The sequence below is a fragment of the Capra hircus genome, chromosome 22, assembly GCF_001704415.2.
Source record: "Capra hircus breed San Clemente chromosome 22, ASM170441v1, whole genome shotgun sequence".
NCBI classification, from domain to species: domain Eukaryota; kingdom Metazoa; phylum Chordata; class Mammalia; order Artiodactyla; family Bovidae; genus Capra; species Capra hircus.
The window spans coordinates 60,019,232-60,036,160 of record NC_030829.1 but is presented as its reverse complement, the minus strand read 5'-3'; the positions used below and the strand labels follow the sequence as shown (position 1 = coordinate 60,036,160).

Here is a 16,929-nt window from a genome sequence, read left to right as displayed (position 1 = left end):
TGATAAACTACAGTTTACACAAGAAATGCTGGTGTCTGACTTGCATGAGTTTAAGTTATAACGACTGCCACCCAAGGGTCCACGGACTACTCACACTGTTTGGAGATTTGACATAGCTTGTTTTTGTTGCTTTTGATTATAAAATATAATCAAAAATTGATCCCTGGGCTGGGAAGATCCCCCGGAGAAGGGAGCGGCTAACCACTCCAGTGTTCCGGCCTGGAGAATCCCTGGACTGTACCGTCCACAGGGTCGCAAACAGTCGGGCGTGACTGAGCGACTTCCATCCACACCTGCTTCCAAATTTTGTTCCCAGTGGTTACACACACCCGTGTATTTCAGCACCGTATTCTTCGTGTGCCACCAAAACCCATCGAATATCAACACGTTCCATCTGTCCTAGAGTCTCACAGAGAGTCAAAAAGTCAACCCTGGTATCATCTCCCCACGTGTTTCATCTGCGCCAATTCACCGGCGTGTCCATCCACCCCCTGCTCGCCCCCAACTCACCGTGTTGTAAACGCCCTCCATTGTCTCTGTCCCGTCCGTGGATTTAGCCACGACCTTCAGCCTCCCGGGCAGGCCCTTCTCCAGCTGCTGGACCTGGCAGGGATGGACAGTGTGGGGATTCTCTCCCCAGGTGGCACAGCACGGGGGGCGGGGCGCAGGGCGTGTGTACAGGAGGTGCGTTCCATCTGCACGGAGCAGGGGCAGAGGACGGAGGACCAGCCCGAGGGTGGTCGAGGGACAGACAAGGCCCTGGGTGAGCGGGAAGAGCGGACAGGGAGCCGCCGGGGGTCCGTGCGCACTGGCGACCACCTCCCAAGGATGGAGACAGGCCAGGACGGCAGCGGGAGGACACCGGGCGGGAAGTCAGGAGCTTTATTTTGTCCTGTTGCATTTAAGATGTTGAGAGGCATTCAAGCGGAGACGCCCAGCAGGCAGCTGTATGAACGGGTGTGGAGTGAGGCAGACGCTAGGAGAGCCGTCCGCACTGAGGCGTGACTTGTGGGCAGAGGCGGGGCGGGCAGGGGGTGGGAGGGGCACAGCTGGGCGCTGAGGCCCGGGGGCACCCCATCCTCAGGGTCCCTGGGGAGCAGCGTGAACAAGGGTAACGTGAGCAGCCCCAGGAGGAGCCTCTCCCTCCTGGAGATGGTGGTCCAGAGGTTAGGACTCGACACCCCCGCGGCAGGGGGCACAGGTTTGATCTCTGGTCGAGGAACTGACATCCCGAACGCCTCAGGACTTTTTAAAAAATCAAACTGAAGGGAAGCTTGTGGAGCTGGACTGGCAGGGCGAGGGCCAAAGTGGTCCGGAGCCGGGACTCACCTCCACGGGCACGAACTTGCGCAGGAAGCGCACGCCGAGCTGCTGCATGGAGGCGCCCACCTTCTCGGCCATCTCCTGGTCGAAGCCCCGCAGCAGCACCGAGCGCACCATGACCGTGACCTCCAGGCCCAGGCCGGCCAGGAAGCCTGCACACTCCAGCGCCACGTAGGACGCGCCCACCACCAGGGTCGTGCCCGGGCAGTAGGGCAGCGAGAACAGGTCGTCGCTGCAGAGAGAAGGGGCTCCACGTGGGACGGTGCCAGGGGCCAGAGCAAGCGGCGCTGGGGGGAGCGGCCCTCGGGGATCGCAGGTGTGTCCACCTCGGAGGAGGACACCAGCCAGGGGACTGGGGGTCACAGTGGGCCACGGGCAAAGCCTGTGCTGGGTGTTCACCTGAACAGCCACACAGTGAAGGACGCGTTTCTGAAAGCGCATCTGGTCGAGGAAGCATGCAAGTCGTCGGCCTGCTTCATACACTGAGGCCACAGGTCCTCCTGACAGCTGTCCACTGGGAATTCTGTTAGATCCCAGCATCGGGACAGCGAGTTCTCCTGGTCACCCGGCCCATCACTATCACACAGACACGAAACCCTGAAGCAGCATTTGCTGCTTTGCTCTGGGCTCCAGCAAGCGTGGACCAAGGCCCAGACTCACCCTCCCGCCTGGAGGCCTGGAGACACACTGCGTGCGTCTGCGCTCTCAGCTCTGCCTTGCGTGCCCTTCCGCTTGTTGTCAATGCAAACCTCTTGTGAAACGAGACAGGGAGTGAATACTCTGGAGACACAAACGTGACGCAACGTGCGGGCAGCCGGCCTAGTCATCCCCACCTCGTGATACAGTACTCTCTGTCTCCCGGGATTCCCAAGTAGCGTGGCCTCTGTCCTGTCGCGATGACAAACTTCGCAGCAGTGTAAAGCGCCTCCTGTCCTTTCTCATTGGTTGCCTTGAAAAAAGCAAAGCAAACTTCACTTTTCCTTCAGTACCAGACTGATCGGATACCAGGACGCTCACACACTGGTTGCAGCCCTCAACATGGGCCACGGAGCCCCGGTTCACGCGGGCGCAGGCACAAGTAAGGGGGGTAACCGATGGGGCCAAAGGCCCGACTGACCTTGACTTTGTGGTGCTCAACAAACTCCCCGTAGGAGTTGACGTAGGTCACTGCGTTCTCCCGCAGGGCCAGCCGGCGGCCCCAGCTCAGCGAGCCGACGTGGCTCTGGATGGCCTCCGTCATAGTGGCCCAGCTGTGCCTCACTGGGGGAGAGACCGGGGCAGGCGGGAGTGAGGGGCTGCACGGCCACCGTGAAGTCACACACGGCATGCGCGTCCATCGCTTTAAGGACCCAGACGTGAACAGAAGATAATTATTAAGCATCTTCCTACGCCAGTTCCAGCCCCCATGGCTTCCCTGGTGGCTCAGGAGGGAGAGCACCCGCCTGCAGTGTAGGAGACCTGGGTTCGATCCCTGGGTTGGGAAGATCGCCTGGAGATGGAAATGGCAGCCCACTCCAGTGTTCTTGCCTGGAGAATCCCATAGACAGAGGAGCCTGGCAGGCTACAGTCCACGGGGCTGCAAAGAGTCGGACACGACTGAGCAACTAACACACACAGCTTCTTCCATATCACAGACAGGTAGGAAGCCGAGTTCTGAACATGACGAAAATCCATGGAGCGGGGTGGGAAACTGCCCTCCCACGGCCGGCCCCCGGATCTACAGGTGGGACACGGGTCCCCCGCAGGCAGGGCCGTGACAGTGAACACCAGAGCTCAGCCGAGAGCTCACCCACTTCCTGCTGAAGCCAGGGCGAGGCTGGTGGAATCAAGGCTCCTCCTTACTCCTGGGCCTGCCAGGTGGGGCTCATTTCCTGGATTCACCCCATCTGCTGATGCTCCCCAGGGAAACACTGGTCCAGGGTCCTGTCAAGCTGGGTGAGACCCCCAAACACAAACCCAGCTGACTGGGGGTTCACCCTCGGTCCCATTTGGACCCTGACCCTCCAGCGCGCTCAGGGACCTGCCCACCAGGCTGAGGGACTCCCGAGCACAGGGGAGGACAGAGGTCACTGTGCGTGGGGACTCGGGCAGCATCAGCGATTATGGCCCAGACGTCACGTCACGCTTCCTACAACCTCAGCAACAGGACCACAGGTCTAAGACCGTGTGATCCAGACAGTCAGTCTGATGACTATGTTCCCTGACCCCACGCCCCTGATCCTGGGGTTACGACCACCACTGACTAGCTCTCCGCCGGGCTCACGTCCTCTGTCGGCCCGTCTCTCCAAACAGGCCAGGCTCCCAGGCCTCCGAGAACCGCGCGTCTCATGGCCCCGGGGACCTCTGCTTCTGGTTTGTGTAAAAGACACTCTCAGAAGGCCCACAACAGGCCTGCATGTCAGCACCCCTAGAAGCGGGCTGAACACGGCTCCTGGGGACCCTCCCCCGACCTGCAGAGTCAGGAGCAGGAGCACGGAGGCTGGCACCTAGAAGGCCCCCAGGGCCCTGATGTGGCCGGCCCGCGGAAGGAGCTGCTCTACCGCGCCACCCACCCGCTCGGTCGTGCGGCGGCAGCAGCAGCGTCTTCAATTCTGATGGAGAGTCGGTCCCCTGGTCCCTCAAAGGCGGCACAGCTACCCTCGCGCGTTCACTTCTCAATATGAACGTGAGAATAACCCGTCCAGTTCCAAAAGGAAAAAGCATTCTGACATTTTCCCTGGACTTTCAATAAACTTTACGAAATAACTCTGAGGTAATGTCTCCCCGGTATGCAGACGTTCCCTCGGAAACCAGAGCCTGGCTTGTCGCGCGCGCACACCTCCTTGCGTTTTGCACACCCCCAGTGGGGTGTCTCCCAAGTCCCTGCATCGCGCTTGCTGCGGTTTCCATTATTCCTCCTCCTGTGAGCGACTGCTGCTGGTACGGAAGCCCCGCACGCTCTTCCTCAACAGCTTTCCAACCTCATTGCTCTCACGCCCCACTCACTGCTCTGTGTTCCAGGCCTGCCACATTCCTGCACCTTCTCACACGGGCTCAGAGGCCCCTAGACCGCCTCCAGGCCAACGTGAATATCACTCCACCCTGCTCCATCCAGCCTGCCCGCGGCGCTCCACCCCAGTCAGCGCTCTCCTTAGACTCGAGTTCCAGCTCCTGCCCTGAAAGCTCCCACACACTCTGCTATGCGTCTGGGATGGCCGGAGCTGCAACAACCCTTCCCCAGCCCTAAGGCCCCGACAGCAGGTCTGCACTGACCGTCTTAAATCCTGGGTCCAGCTGGCACATGTGAGCTCCTAACGAGTGTTTATTAAACTAACGTAAAAGTCAACTACAGAAACAGAAAGAGCAAGCGTTTCTAAGAAACCTGTTCTTCCCTCTTTCCTCCTAGTCTGGACGGTTTCACGCATCACCCACCTTGCTGACTGTACTCCCAGCCGAACTTCCTGGAGTCGGTCAGCGCCTGCCCTAGCAGTGCGGCCTGGTGCATCAGCTTCTTCGGGATACAGCCAACATTCACACACGTGCCCCCGAGACCTGAGTGAGAGAGCCGCAGCTGTCATGCTGTGTGTGCGTTCACGTGGCTTGTACACATGCAGAGTGGGTGCTCTGAAACGTGGAAACAACAGGCTTGGCGACTGTGGGGCAGCAGCACACACCGTTACACAAAACGGTCTGCGTCACGGTGACCGAGGGTCCCTGCTGGAGGCCCAGGAATGAGCAAATTCCGATGCGCATTTGAACAGTTCCCTGGGTACAGAATCCAAGACTTCCACCTGAGTCCCAACCACGAGGTGGTCAGAACTGGGTCAGACTAACTGGGCACACGCTGCCCTGAGGCCAGGCAGGGCCGGCCTCCAGCCTTTCCCTGGGCAACCCTGACTCCTCCGGGCTGGTACCACCAGCCGCCAGCTGCCTGGACTCTCACCAACACAGGGTGAGACAGACACTCACATCAGTGCCCTCCGAGAGCATGTCGCCCTGGTACCAGGAGGCAGGGCTGTGCCTGGGACGGGGAGGCGGCAAGGGAGGAGGACAAGTGTACTCAGCTGACCTTCCTGCAGCCAGGGTGTCAGTTATAAAATCGACGCAGAGACACAGGAAAGCGTCACGGCCAACCTAGGCAAGCATGATGGGGTGCGCCCTGCTCTGAGACCACGACCCTGTGGGACACCCCCGTGCGGGTGCAAAGTTATCCTGGCAGACGTGGTGGGACACTCGGGGCCTGGAATTTCCCTGTGCAAAATCTTCCTCAATCGTTTTCGTGTTATCTTTCTGCCGTCTCTTATTAACACAGGACCTGGGACGGTGTCCTCAGCCCGAGGCAGGCGGGTTACCCTCTGGGGCTATGGTGAGGACCGAGGCAGACCGATGAGAACCACAGAGAGCAAGCCCCCCGAGACAGCAGGAGAGCCGCTCACCCCAGGCCGTGCCACGGGGGGATGGGACCACGAAGTCCAGCACCATGACCTTCCTCCCCAGGACGGCGGCTTCCTGCGAACAAGACACACGGAGACCTCGTCATTTCCCCGACCTTGCCCTGAAGGATGAGACCGTGTCTGTGTGTAACGAAACACAGTCTCTCCTCTCTGTTAGCCCAGCCGTGCCACGACAGCAGCGCAGACTGGAACGGCCTAAGCATCGACGGCAGAAGGGAGGCTTAGGGCCACCGCCGGGAGGACCATCCACAGGGGCTGCTTCTTCTCACCTGAGCGCACGAGAGGCCCCCGGAGCCCCCGCCGATGACGATGAGGTCGTAGTCATACGCCAGGTCCTGCTGGAGGAGCTGCTGTAATAAACCACTCTGATGTGCCTGGGGGGAATCAAAGGACAGAACACGGCACGACCGAGCTGACTCAGCACACACGGCTTCTAGAAAACCTCAGGGACGGGCAACCTGCAGTGGAGGTAAGCGGGCTGTGACTTTGTCTGGAGGGTGCTCGGTTGGGCCCAACTAGTCAGACCGACGCCACAGCAGATAAACGCAATGGTCATCACCCAAGCGCAAGGCACATGTCAGTTGGTGGGGAGGTTGGGCCTCATCCTCCGTCAGACAAGCTCTCTCCGCGAGCAGCTCTCTGGACCCTTCCCGCAGGCTCACCTCTGTTCTCCTCAGACCTTAACCATCAAGATGAGCTCACCGGGTGGCACTTTACCCGCCCCTGCCTTCTGCTCTACCGGAGGCACACATGCCTTGCTAAGTGGCGGACTCCCCTCCTGGGTAAAAAGGAGCAAGCAAGCATGGAGAACTGAAGAGTCAAAAAGTGAGTGACTCTCGAGCACACTCTCCCCTCAGCAAGTGTGCAGGTGCACCGAGAGGGCACGAGGGAGGGCCAAGTAGGGCTGGAGGTGTCAGCAGGCCTGCACACGATGGAAGACGACGGAGGAGCTGACCTCCCAGCTTAGCGATGACCTGATTCCCTCTTTTCCCTTTAAAAACGTTCACAGCCAAGCAGAATCCTGCAAGCTGGTTCTGGGACGTGGGTCCCCTTCTCCCCAGATGCCGGCTTTTCTGATTGAAGCGACTTTCCTTTCGACCAGCACTTGGCTCCAAGGATGGCTGGTGAGGGGTGAGCACACGCGCCTGATGTAAGACCAGGAGCGGCATCTTCTGCTTGCGTCCACCCGCGGTGGTCTTCTCTGAAAACAGTGCTCACGCATCATCGGTGGGCATGCACTGTGGGTTTTCTCCTGATTTTCCATAAGTACAACGCAAGCCTTCTGCTCCGTCTGTCGGGAAAGGTCAGGGCTGACCCGGAGGCACAACCTCATGTCCACGTGGCCTTCCCTGTGGCCAGAATCAGCGTGGACAAGGCCGGAGGCTCCAGGTGAGGCTGGACAGCAGCTCTGTCCGTGCGAGGTCGGCTGCTCAGTCATCATGCTGGCCCCCGAGCCGGCTCGTCCCGCGAGTGCCTCTCGAGTGCTGCAGGACCACAGGCCCGGCAAGATGCACGGCCCCAGCTGGCAGCCTCCTACCCTCAGGTGCTCTTAGGGGGTCCACCTCGCACAGAGCTGCCGCCCAGGGCAGGGCTTTCAGCCTCCGAGGAGCCTGGCATCTCTGCAGCCCGAAGCACCCCCTCCCCCGTGATGCACTTTCCCAGCGGGCACTGCCGAGACCAGTGCCTCCGAAGGTGTCGGAGGCTACAGCAACGGCACCCGCTTCCAGGACGGAGGAGGCAGGCAGTTACTGGACACTGATGCTGAGCCCAGGTTAAGGTGCGGTGCAGGCAACCCTTTCTCCCCACAGAAGTGTGATTCTTTCTTTTTAAATGTATGAAGCTCTCAAAAAACCACTGCCTTTCTCCTTGGCTGCGCGGGTCCCTGCGCGGGTCCCTGCTGTGCAGGCTCCTTCCAGCCGCAGTGACCAGGGCGGCTCCAGCTGCGGCACGCGCGTCTCACTGCGGGGCTTCTCCTGTCAGGGAGCACGGGCTCTGGGTGCTGGGGCCCAGGAGTTGCAGCTCACAGGCTTGGTTGCTCTGCGGCATGTGGGATCTTCCTGAACCAGGGATCAAACCTGTGTCCCCTGCATTGGCAGGCAGGTTCTTATCCAAAGCACCACCGGTGAATCCCCAAAAATGTAATCCTAATTGAATCTAAACCTAAGAATTCAATCCATCCCCACTGATGCCCACACATATAGAGGGTCTAAGAGCAGGTTTAATAAAAGCAAACAGACAGTTACAGTAAGGTCCTTATTAGTACAGATCAATCGTTATCTGTCTCTACGTGACCAAATGATTCCTGTTCATTTCTGCATTCTAGGAAGCAAATGGAGAAGGAAATGGCAACCCACTCCAGTGTTCTTGCCTGGAAAATCCCAGGGACGGGGGAGCCTGGTGGGCTGCCATCTGTGGGGTCGCACAGAGTTGGACACGACTGAACTGACTTAGCAGCAGCAGCAGCAGGAACCAAACAGAGCTTCTCAAAGCTCACAGGGCCAGTGGCCTTGGCAGGAGAGCTGCACTTGTTGGGCTGGACTGCCAGTGCTGATCTCATTTCCCTAAACCTCGAGGTGGAAGGAGGCCTCGTTCGTCCCCATTTGGAGGGAGAGAGCAGGGCAGCCCACCCTTCTGTCCTCCAACCTCACTCGAAACTTTCTGCTTCTCAGTGTTCAAAGTTTGAATTGGTAAGAAGTTAATTTCTCTTAAACTAATCATGATTATCTGATAATCATCCTATACTGCCTCGTCGCTCAGTCGTGTCCGACTCTTTGGGACCCCGTGCACTGTAGCCCACCAGGCTCCTCTGTCCATGGGATTTCCCAGGACAGAACACTGGAGTGGGCTGCCATTTCCTCCTCCAGGGGATCATCCCAAGCCAGGGATCAAACTCGGGTCTTCCACATTGCAGGCAGATTCTTCATCACGTGAGCCTCCAGGGAAGCTTTCCATTTTACAAGCTCCAAAAGACACAAATGAACAGGTTTGTAAAAACCATTTCCACCTCTTTTAAATATTTCCTTAAAAACAAAATTTGGCCAGACAGCCTTCAGAAACACACGATGCTATTTACCTGGAAAGTGTGGTCACAACCGCCCACGTGCACTCTATTCACAAAGATGCTGGGCACAGTCCTCTGGTTGGTCATCTCCGATAGAACCTCCTGGACACTGGCCCCCTCATCTAAGGAATAAAAGATCAAAGACGTAAGACCCTGCAAAGGTTCCGAGGCTCTGCGAGCTGAGCTGAAGGGCTGTGACACTCTGATGCCCACGTGCACGTCATCAACTTCACAAAGCGACGACTCAGGGGTTCAGAGGAAGCCTTACAGAATAAAGAGCAGACTCCTGACTGCTTTTAAAATGAACACTTTCAAATTAGAATCTGATCTATAATCCACCGGCTAGGCAGAGACTGGTAAGAATCGTCTTTAAAGAGCAAACATAGTATGCGCTCTAATTCAGAAAATATATCCAGCAATTACATTTGAAAAAGTCTTTATGCTCACAGTCCAAAACATGCCCTCCACTCCTAAAAACTGAGCTGGGCCCTCGGCCCTTCAGGCTCCCCATGTGGTAACTCTTCAGGAAAGTCTCAAAGATTCAAGAGCATTTCACTTATTAAATCAACCTGGCTAAAGAGAGGGATGAAGTCTCGTGAAGGCAGAGACTGGGCTTTCTGTTGTCCAAGCGCACCCGTGGGAAGCGCATGGGACTCAGAAGCAGGAATGCGGGAACACTGGCGCCGGCCCCCCTGGGGCTGCGCTCGGAGATGGGCAGACCCGCCTCGTCCTGGTACAGCCTCCTCTAGGCCACCGGCAGCGGGCAGACACACCTGAGGACCACCAGCACTGCCTTACATGGCTGCCTCCCACAACCCCCTCAAATGCAGACAATGTACGCAAAAAATCCATGCAAAGTGTCTCCACATACAGGTTCATCTTCTGCGGGGTTGGAGGTAGGTGAAATCAGCTCATCGAACCCAGAGACGCGAGTAAACTGAACTGAACGAGGCAATGCAAGGAAAGAAGCCAGTCTTGTGGACGTTGATTACAAACAACAGGTACGAGCCATTCTACTCACCAACTTGATCAAGTTCCAAGATGTTACAGTCAACTCCAAGAGAAGAAAAGAGTTCTTTAACCTGCAATGAAAATGCACCTGCATTCTCCTCTTGCACAGACCAGACGCAGCTATGGGGTGTGGGCAAAGCACTGGGGACGCTCAAACGTGCCCTTCAGGGATGCGCGCCCCGGGCCACGTTTTCTCCTGTTCTCGGGGAGCCTTCCCAGAACGACCTCCACCCGCCTCCTCTCTTCTTTCACAACCCGCTGTCTCACTTCCGAATCTGTACCTTTCGCTCAAACCTCTGTTTTGGAACTCAACATAAGCAGCATTTCTCCAGCTGCGTGGTCTTGGAACGCCTCGCGCAGAGCGCGCCCCACATCAACCCTCCTGGGTCCACAAGCCCTCTCCCGTTTTCTCTCAACAGTCATTAAACCATTTACCTGTCACACACCTAGGATGGCTCATCCACTGTTTCCCAAACGCAACATGCAGCGATGAGCAGGGCACCCCCCTGCCCGCCGGGCGGGGAGGCAGATGCCCCCACTGTCACCGTTCGCCAGCTGCCTGCACACAAAGCCCTGGGCCCTGCCACGCGGACAGGGGGCCAGCAGCGGGGCGTCCCCAGGAGCTCGTCCGTGACTACGGAGAGTGTCAGACCCCCTCCTGCAGGCTCTTCCTGCCCCACGCCTACTCTCCATCCACCCAGTTAACCGCTAAGTCTCCACAGTGCTCTGCATGGAGCGGGCTCCTCTTTCCAGTCCCCCTCAGCTGATCTCCTGACCGGCAAGACCTTCCAGGGGAAGTTCTCAGTCACCTCCTGGGAGTTCTCCACCTGCCGCCACCGAGGTCGATCAGAGCCCACCGTCAGCAGGACTCCGGCCCTTCGGCGACCTCAGCCCTCGAGGGGAAGCCGAGGGGCTCCGGCTCCAGGACAGAGGCGCGAGGGTCTTGGCCCGTCTGCCCCTGGCAGATGTCCACGGCTGGTGAAAGGTGATTAAAAAGGGCCACTGAAGTCTCTGGAAGTTGAGGGCACACAGCAAATGAGGCAACGCGTATTCAGGAGAATCCACTAGACGTCAGTGGGAGCGGGCAGCCTCAGGGACCCGTCTGCCGCCCCCGAGCGTGACAGGGGCGCAGCTGCAGGTGGCCGCGGCCGCGGAGACGAGGCGCCCTGCTCTGCGGGGTCCCAGCCGCCCCGAGGCTGCCACTCCTACCGCTCAGGTCCGAGAGGCAGAGGCTGTGCTACTGGTGAGTGCGGCAGCAAGGGAAAGCTCCCGTCCCGCACCACCTCATTCACAGCTCAGAGTGTCTGTGCCAGGCGAAAACAGCAGGGCCCTGATCACGCTGCCCAGCCCACCCGCAGGGCAGGGCTCCGGGCTGGGAGAGGCAAGCCAAGGAGGCCAGAGGCTACGCCCTACCAGAGCTGCTCATAAAGCAGGCTGTCCCAAGGGAAGCGGGTCCGCACGCCAGCTCCGGATCGAGGTCTCAGAGGCCGCTCGGGGCAAGGGGGAAACTGCAAGCTTAGAGAGCGCCGAGCTCCACCCTAAGAAACTGACCCTCTGGCATGGACTGTGGGGCGGTTCACACTCAGGCACAGCTGAGACAGTGGAGACGGCGGCGGCCGAGTCAGAGGATGCCGGTGGCTCCTCCTGGCAGCAGGCTAAACTGTGAGCCACCGGTCAGCAGAGAGCCAGGAGGAGATGTTGGAGAACGACCCTGCCAGGGTAAGAAAAAACCGCAGATCTGCTCAGTGACGACCGCTGCAGAGGGCCCCGCCTGGCGGCTGCCTGGCATGAATAACTGACCCACTGGAAAGATGCGGGCAGGAGGAGAAGGGGCCCACGGAGGACGACATGGCCGGACGGCATCACTGACTCAACGGACGCGAGTTTGAGCAAGCTCTGGGAGATGGTGAAGGACAGGGAAGCCTGGCGAGCTGCAGCCCGTGGGTCACAGAGTCAGAGCAACCGAACAACAGCACAGAACAATTTACACCCCAGGGCACCGTCAGCAAAGCAGAGCATCCGACCCGCAATCAGAGGAGCGTAACACCCGGGCACGACGCTGAGAGGGCCAGACAGTGTAACACAGACGGCCGGTGAACCCGTCACCCCAGGGTGGCTGCACAGACCCAAGGCCACACCTCTGAGGAGTGGCAACAGACTTCCTGAAAATAATCCATAAGATACACAAGCAAAACCTGGCCCCAGAGAAGGGCGGCTGCGGCGCCTGCAGTGGCCATAACGCATTACCGGAAACGCCCAAGTTTCAACAAAAAATGACCAGACACACAGACAAACAGGACAGGGGGTCCACACGCAAGAAGAAAGCAGGCAAGAGAAGCCGCCTCTGAGAGGCCCAGACCGTGTGACAAAGAGGCACAGCCGCCGGCACAGACGCGTGCAAGGAGCTTGAGAGAACTACGCTTCAGGAGGTACGGAGGAGCATGATGGCAACGTCTCACCCAGTGGGAACACCAATAAAAAGACAGGAATTATAGGCAGGAACCAACTGGGTATTAAGCAATTACGGGAGTGTGCAATACCCACAGTCAAGATTCCACTACGGCGTCTCAACAGCAGACTCGAGCTGGCAGGACTCGCAGAGCTGAGGACGTGAGCGGGGAGTGTGCAGCCTCACGCCATGGAGGGAAAAGGTGAAGGACAGAAGCCTGGGGGACGAGCCAGCACGAAGCAGGACACGCACGTGGCATGGACACCAGCAAGAGACAGGAAATAAAGCGCGGGAATAATGTCTGAAGAGATGCCCCCAAACAGCCGAGACTTGATGAAAAACGGTGATCCAAATATCTAAGAAGCAAAATAATGGAGAAGACTCTTGAGAGCCCCTTGGACTGCAAGGAGAGCCAACCAATCCATCCTAAAGGAAATCAGTCCTGAATATTCTTTGGAAGGACTGATGTTGAAGCTGAAACTCCAATACTTTGGCCACCTGATGCAAAGAACTGACTCATCTGAAGAGACCCTGCTGGTGGGAAAGACTGACAGCGGGAAAAGGGGACGACAGAGGATGAGATGGTTGGATAGCATCAGTGATTCATTGGACATGAGTTTGAGCAAGCTCTGGAAGCACTGAGGGACAGGGAGGCCTGGTGTGCTACATTCCATGGGGTCACAAAGAGTCAGACACGACTGAATGACTGAACTGAACCAGTGAATTTAGCCAAGTTACAGGATACAAAATCAATACACAGAAATCACTTGCATTCCTACACACTAACAGTGAAAAATCAGAAAGAGAAAAATAAGGAATCAATTCCATTCACCACGGCAACCAAAAGAATTAAATATCAGGAATAAACTTAACTAAGGAGACCAAAGACTGTACACAGAAAATCATAAGGCACTACTGAAGGAGATCAAAGATGACATGAACAGATGGAGAGATACTCCATGTTCCTGGGTAGGAAGAATCAATATTGTGAAAACGACTTTACTACCAAATGCAATCTACAGATTCAGTGTGATCCCTATCAAATTACCAAAGACATTTTTCACAGAACTAGAACCAAAAAATTCATAATTCCTATGGAAAGACAAAAGACTGCAAATAGCCAAAGCAGTTTTGAAAAGAAGGCTGGAGCTGGGGGAAGCAACGTTCCTGACTTCAGACTGTACTACAAAGCTACAGTCATCAAGACAGTATGGTACGGGCACAAAGACAGAAACACAGACCAGGGGAACAAGACGGAGAGCCCAGAAGTAAACCCGTGCACCTATGGGTGCCTTATTTTTGACAAAGGAGGCAAGAACATACAATGGGGCAGACAGCCTCTTTAATAAATAGTGGTGAGAAAACTATACAGCTACATTAAAGAGAGCAATTAGAGCACTTCCTAACACCATACACAAACTAACTCACACCATACAGAAACTCAAAATGGATTAAAGACCGAAAGGTAAGGCCAGAAAGTATTAGACTCTTGGAGGAAAACGGGCAGAACACTCAATGACATAAAGCAAGACCCTCTATGACCCGCCTCCTGGAGCAACGGAAATAAAAACAAAAGGAAACAAGCGGGACCTGATTAAACTTAAAAGCTTTAGCCCAGCAAAGGAAACTGTAAGCAAGGTGAAAAGACACCCCTCAGAAATGGGAGAAAACGGCAGCAAGTAAAGCGACTGGCAGAGGATTAATTTCCAAAACATACAAGCAGCTCATACGGCTCAACGCCAGGAAAACAAACAGCCCAACCGGAGAGCGGGAAGGAGACCTCGGCAGACATTTCTCCAAAGAGGAGATACGGATGGCTAGCAAGCACAGGAAAGATGCTTACCATCGCTCCTTATTAGGGAAAGGCAAATCGGAACCACAGCGAGACATCACCTCACACCAGGCAGAATGGCCGCCATCAAAAAGTATATAAACAATAAACACTGGAGAGGGTGTGCTCTTGCACCATTGGTGGGAATGCACACCACTGTGGAAGATGGTATGGAGACTCCTTACAAACTAGGAGTAAAACCACCATATGAGCCAGCAGTCCCACTCCTGGGCATATACCCTGAGGAAGCCAAAACTGAAAAAGACACATGGGAAAATAGTGCTGTTCATTGCAGCACTATTCACAGCAGCTGGAACACGGAGGCCACCCAGATGCCCATCGACAGAGGAATGGACAGAGAAGTTGTGGTGCATATATACGATGGAATATTACTCAGTCATAGAAAGGGATGCGTATGAGTCAGTTCTAATGAGATGGATGAACCTAGAACCTATTATACAGAGTGAAGTGAGTCAGAAAGAGAAAGATAAATATCGTATTCTAATGCATATATATGAAATCCACAAAAATGGTACTGAAGAATTTATTTCAGGACAGCAATGGAGAAACAGACATGGAGAATACACTTATGGACATGGGGAAAGGGGAGGAGAGGGTGAGATGTATGGAAAGAGCAACGCGGAAACTTACATTACCACGTGTAAAATAGACAGCCAATGGGAATTTGCTGTATGTCTCAGGGAACTTAAACAGGGGCTCTGTATCAACCTGGAGGGTAGCATGGGGCGGGAGATGGGAGGCAGGTTCCAAAGAGAAGGGACGTATGTAGACCTATGGCTGATTCAGGTTGAGGTTTGACAGAAAAGAACAGAATTCTGTAAAGCAATCATCCTTCAAAAAAAAATTAATTAATTAAAAAAAAGGAAAGGAATCCTGACCCATGCTACAGATAGATGAACTCTGAGGACATCAGACTGAAATAAGCCAGTCAGAAAACAACAAATACTTTCAGACTCACAGGGCAGAAAGCAGATGGCGGCTGCCAGCGGCTGGGGGTGGGGATGGAGAGTTACTGTTCAATGAGGTCAGAGTGTCAGTTGGGGAAGATGAGAAAAGCTCTGTGGGTGGACGGTGGTGATGGCGGCACAAAAGAGGAACGGTCTTAATGCTGTGAAACCTAAGATGGCTAAAACAGTAAACGATATTATGCATATTTTATTACAGGGGAAAAAAGCTAACCAATGCAAGCATGTTTTCAATCCACAAAAGTGTGAATTGAGGATTAGGGAAAACACGGCTTGAAAAATAATTTGGGGAACGGATTAAAAAAAATCAGGGCACGTTTTTCACTCTTTAGTTTGGGCCATGAGGTTGCCTGACTCACAGGAGCTTCCTGCCTGGTCAGCTGCCCCCGAGTTCAGCACACTCCTTCCAGGTGGGACTCCAGTCCCAGGGCAGACCCTATCACTCTCCTCCAGACTGACGCCATCAGGTCCACACTCAGCAGCACATGCTTAGACCTCAGTACCACTGAGAAGCTGAAGGCCAGCCCGTTCCCACACCCCTCTCCTGGTTCTCTTCCTACACCCTGCGTTCAGCCCAGTATTTTCATGTCACCACCTCCTGCCTTTGCTCACACGAATTCCTCAACTACTGACGCTCTACCTTGCCTACATCCAACTTCTCTCTCCAGGACCAGCTTAAACATCACATCTTCAGTTCCTCTGACCCCCGCAGAAGCAGCTGCTTTACCTCTCATTCCCACACACCTGCCTCACACGCACATGTCTTTCAGGACGTGACAACAGGCTGACTACAGCTGCTTTAGGCCATGCGTTCTTGAAAGGCAAGGCCACAGGTAGGGATGTGGAATACGGTGCCCAGTTTGGGTGGTGCATGGTCAAATTACCGCACAACCTGTTTAGGGAGGGGTCATGTGTGAAGACAGATAATGCACAGAAAGCTTGGCCAGGAAAGAAAAGCGCTCAGGGAAAGTACCAGAAGATCTGTCATCCAACTGGAAGCCAGATCCCTAATGCACTGGAAGCCAGATCCCTAATTCTGTGCACTGGAGTGACAGGCACCGCCAAAATGTTTCAGACAGACAGATTTGGGCTCCATTAAAAAAGTTTTGATTGAAGGTGGGAGGAGAAGGGGACGACGGAGGATGAGATGGCTGGATGGCATCACCAACTCAATGGACGTGAGTTTGAGCAAACTCCCAGAGTTGGTGATGGACAGGGAGGCCTGGCGTGCTGCAGTCCATGGGGTCGCGAAGAGGAGGACACGACTGAGAGACTGAACTGAACTGAGAAAAGGTCTAGCAAGCAAAGCTGTCCAGTTATGTAACAGGACTCCAAGTGGTGGCCATGTTTTTAGAAGCAGTAGTGCACACAGAACGGAGAACCATCTGTCCTAAGGTGCTCCGTGTCAGCAAAGGTTTCGCCAGAACGATGTAAAGCCGTTTATTCATCCAACCCATTTACCCGCCTCACACTGTTCTAGGCCCCAGCAACACAGCAGTGGCCACACACAGTTCTGATGGCTTGGCTCTTTTATAAGCTTCAAAGGACAACTTCAATAAGCAGAGAAAGAAGACAAGAGGTTGGAAATAAACCAACACGTATGTGAGAATAAGACAGGTGATTGGTGAGCATTCAAACCACAGTGGAAAGAACGGACTCTCTGAAAAAGGAAGAGGGACAACTGATAAGTTAAAAAGGAAAAAAGGAACTGGATCCCCACACGTCCTCGGCTTCAAGTTCAGGTGGGACAGAGAAGAGGGGTGTGAAAAGCACACCAGAAACTTCCAGCAGCCCACACAGGAGGACGTCTTTCTGACCTCAGAGTAGAAAGGCTT

The 16,929-nt window shown here is 55.3% G+C and overlaps 1 protein-coding gene across 7 annotated transcripts in view; it reads right to left on the bottom strand.

The window, feature by feature from the left end:
* The window catches only part of TXNRD3 (thioredoxin reductase 3), a 31,013-nt gene that overhangs the window by 12,585 nt on the left and 1,499 nt on the right, over positions 1–16,929 (bottom strand). The window contains exons 1-10 of one of the 7 annotated variants that reach the window (XM_018067235.1): positions 10,264–12,712; positions 9,839–9,899; positions 8,830–8,939; positions 6,026–6,130; positions 5,739–5,811; positions 4,735–4,854; positions 2,441–2,583; positions 2,157–2,272; positions 1,330–1,555; positions 511–603 (exon numbers count right to left, since the gene is read on the bottom strand). In XM_018067235.1, coding sequence (XP_017922724.1) covers positions 511–603; positions 1,330–1,555; positions 2,157–2,272; positions 2,441–2,583; positions 4,735–4,854; positions 5,739–5,811; positions 6,026–6,130; positions 8,830–8,904 — 951 coding nt within the window. In that variant the 5' untranslated portion in view covers positions 8,905–8,939; positions 9,839–9,899; positions 10,264–12,712. Of the gene's footprint in view, positions 1–510; positions 604–1,329; positions 1,556–2,156; positions 2,273–2,440; positions 2,584–4,734; positions 4,927–5,738; positions 5,818–6,025; positions 6,131–8,829; positions 8,940–9,838; positions 12,715–16,929 lie in introns of those variants that run through there. The other 6 variants (XM_018067236.1, XM_018067237.1, XM_018067234.1 and 3 more) reach the window with 6 other exon arrangements.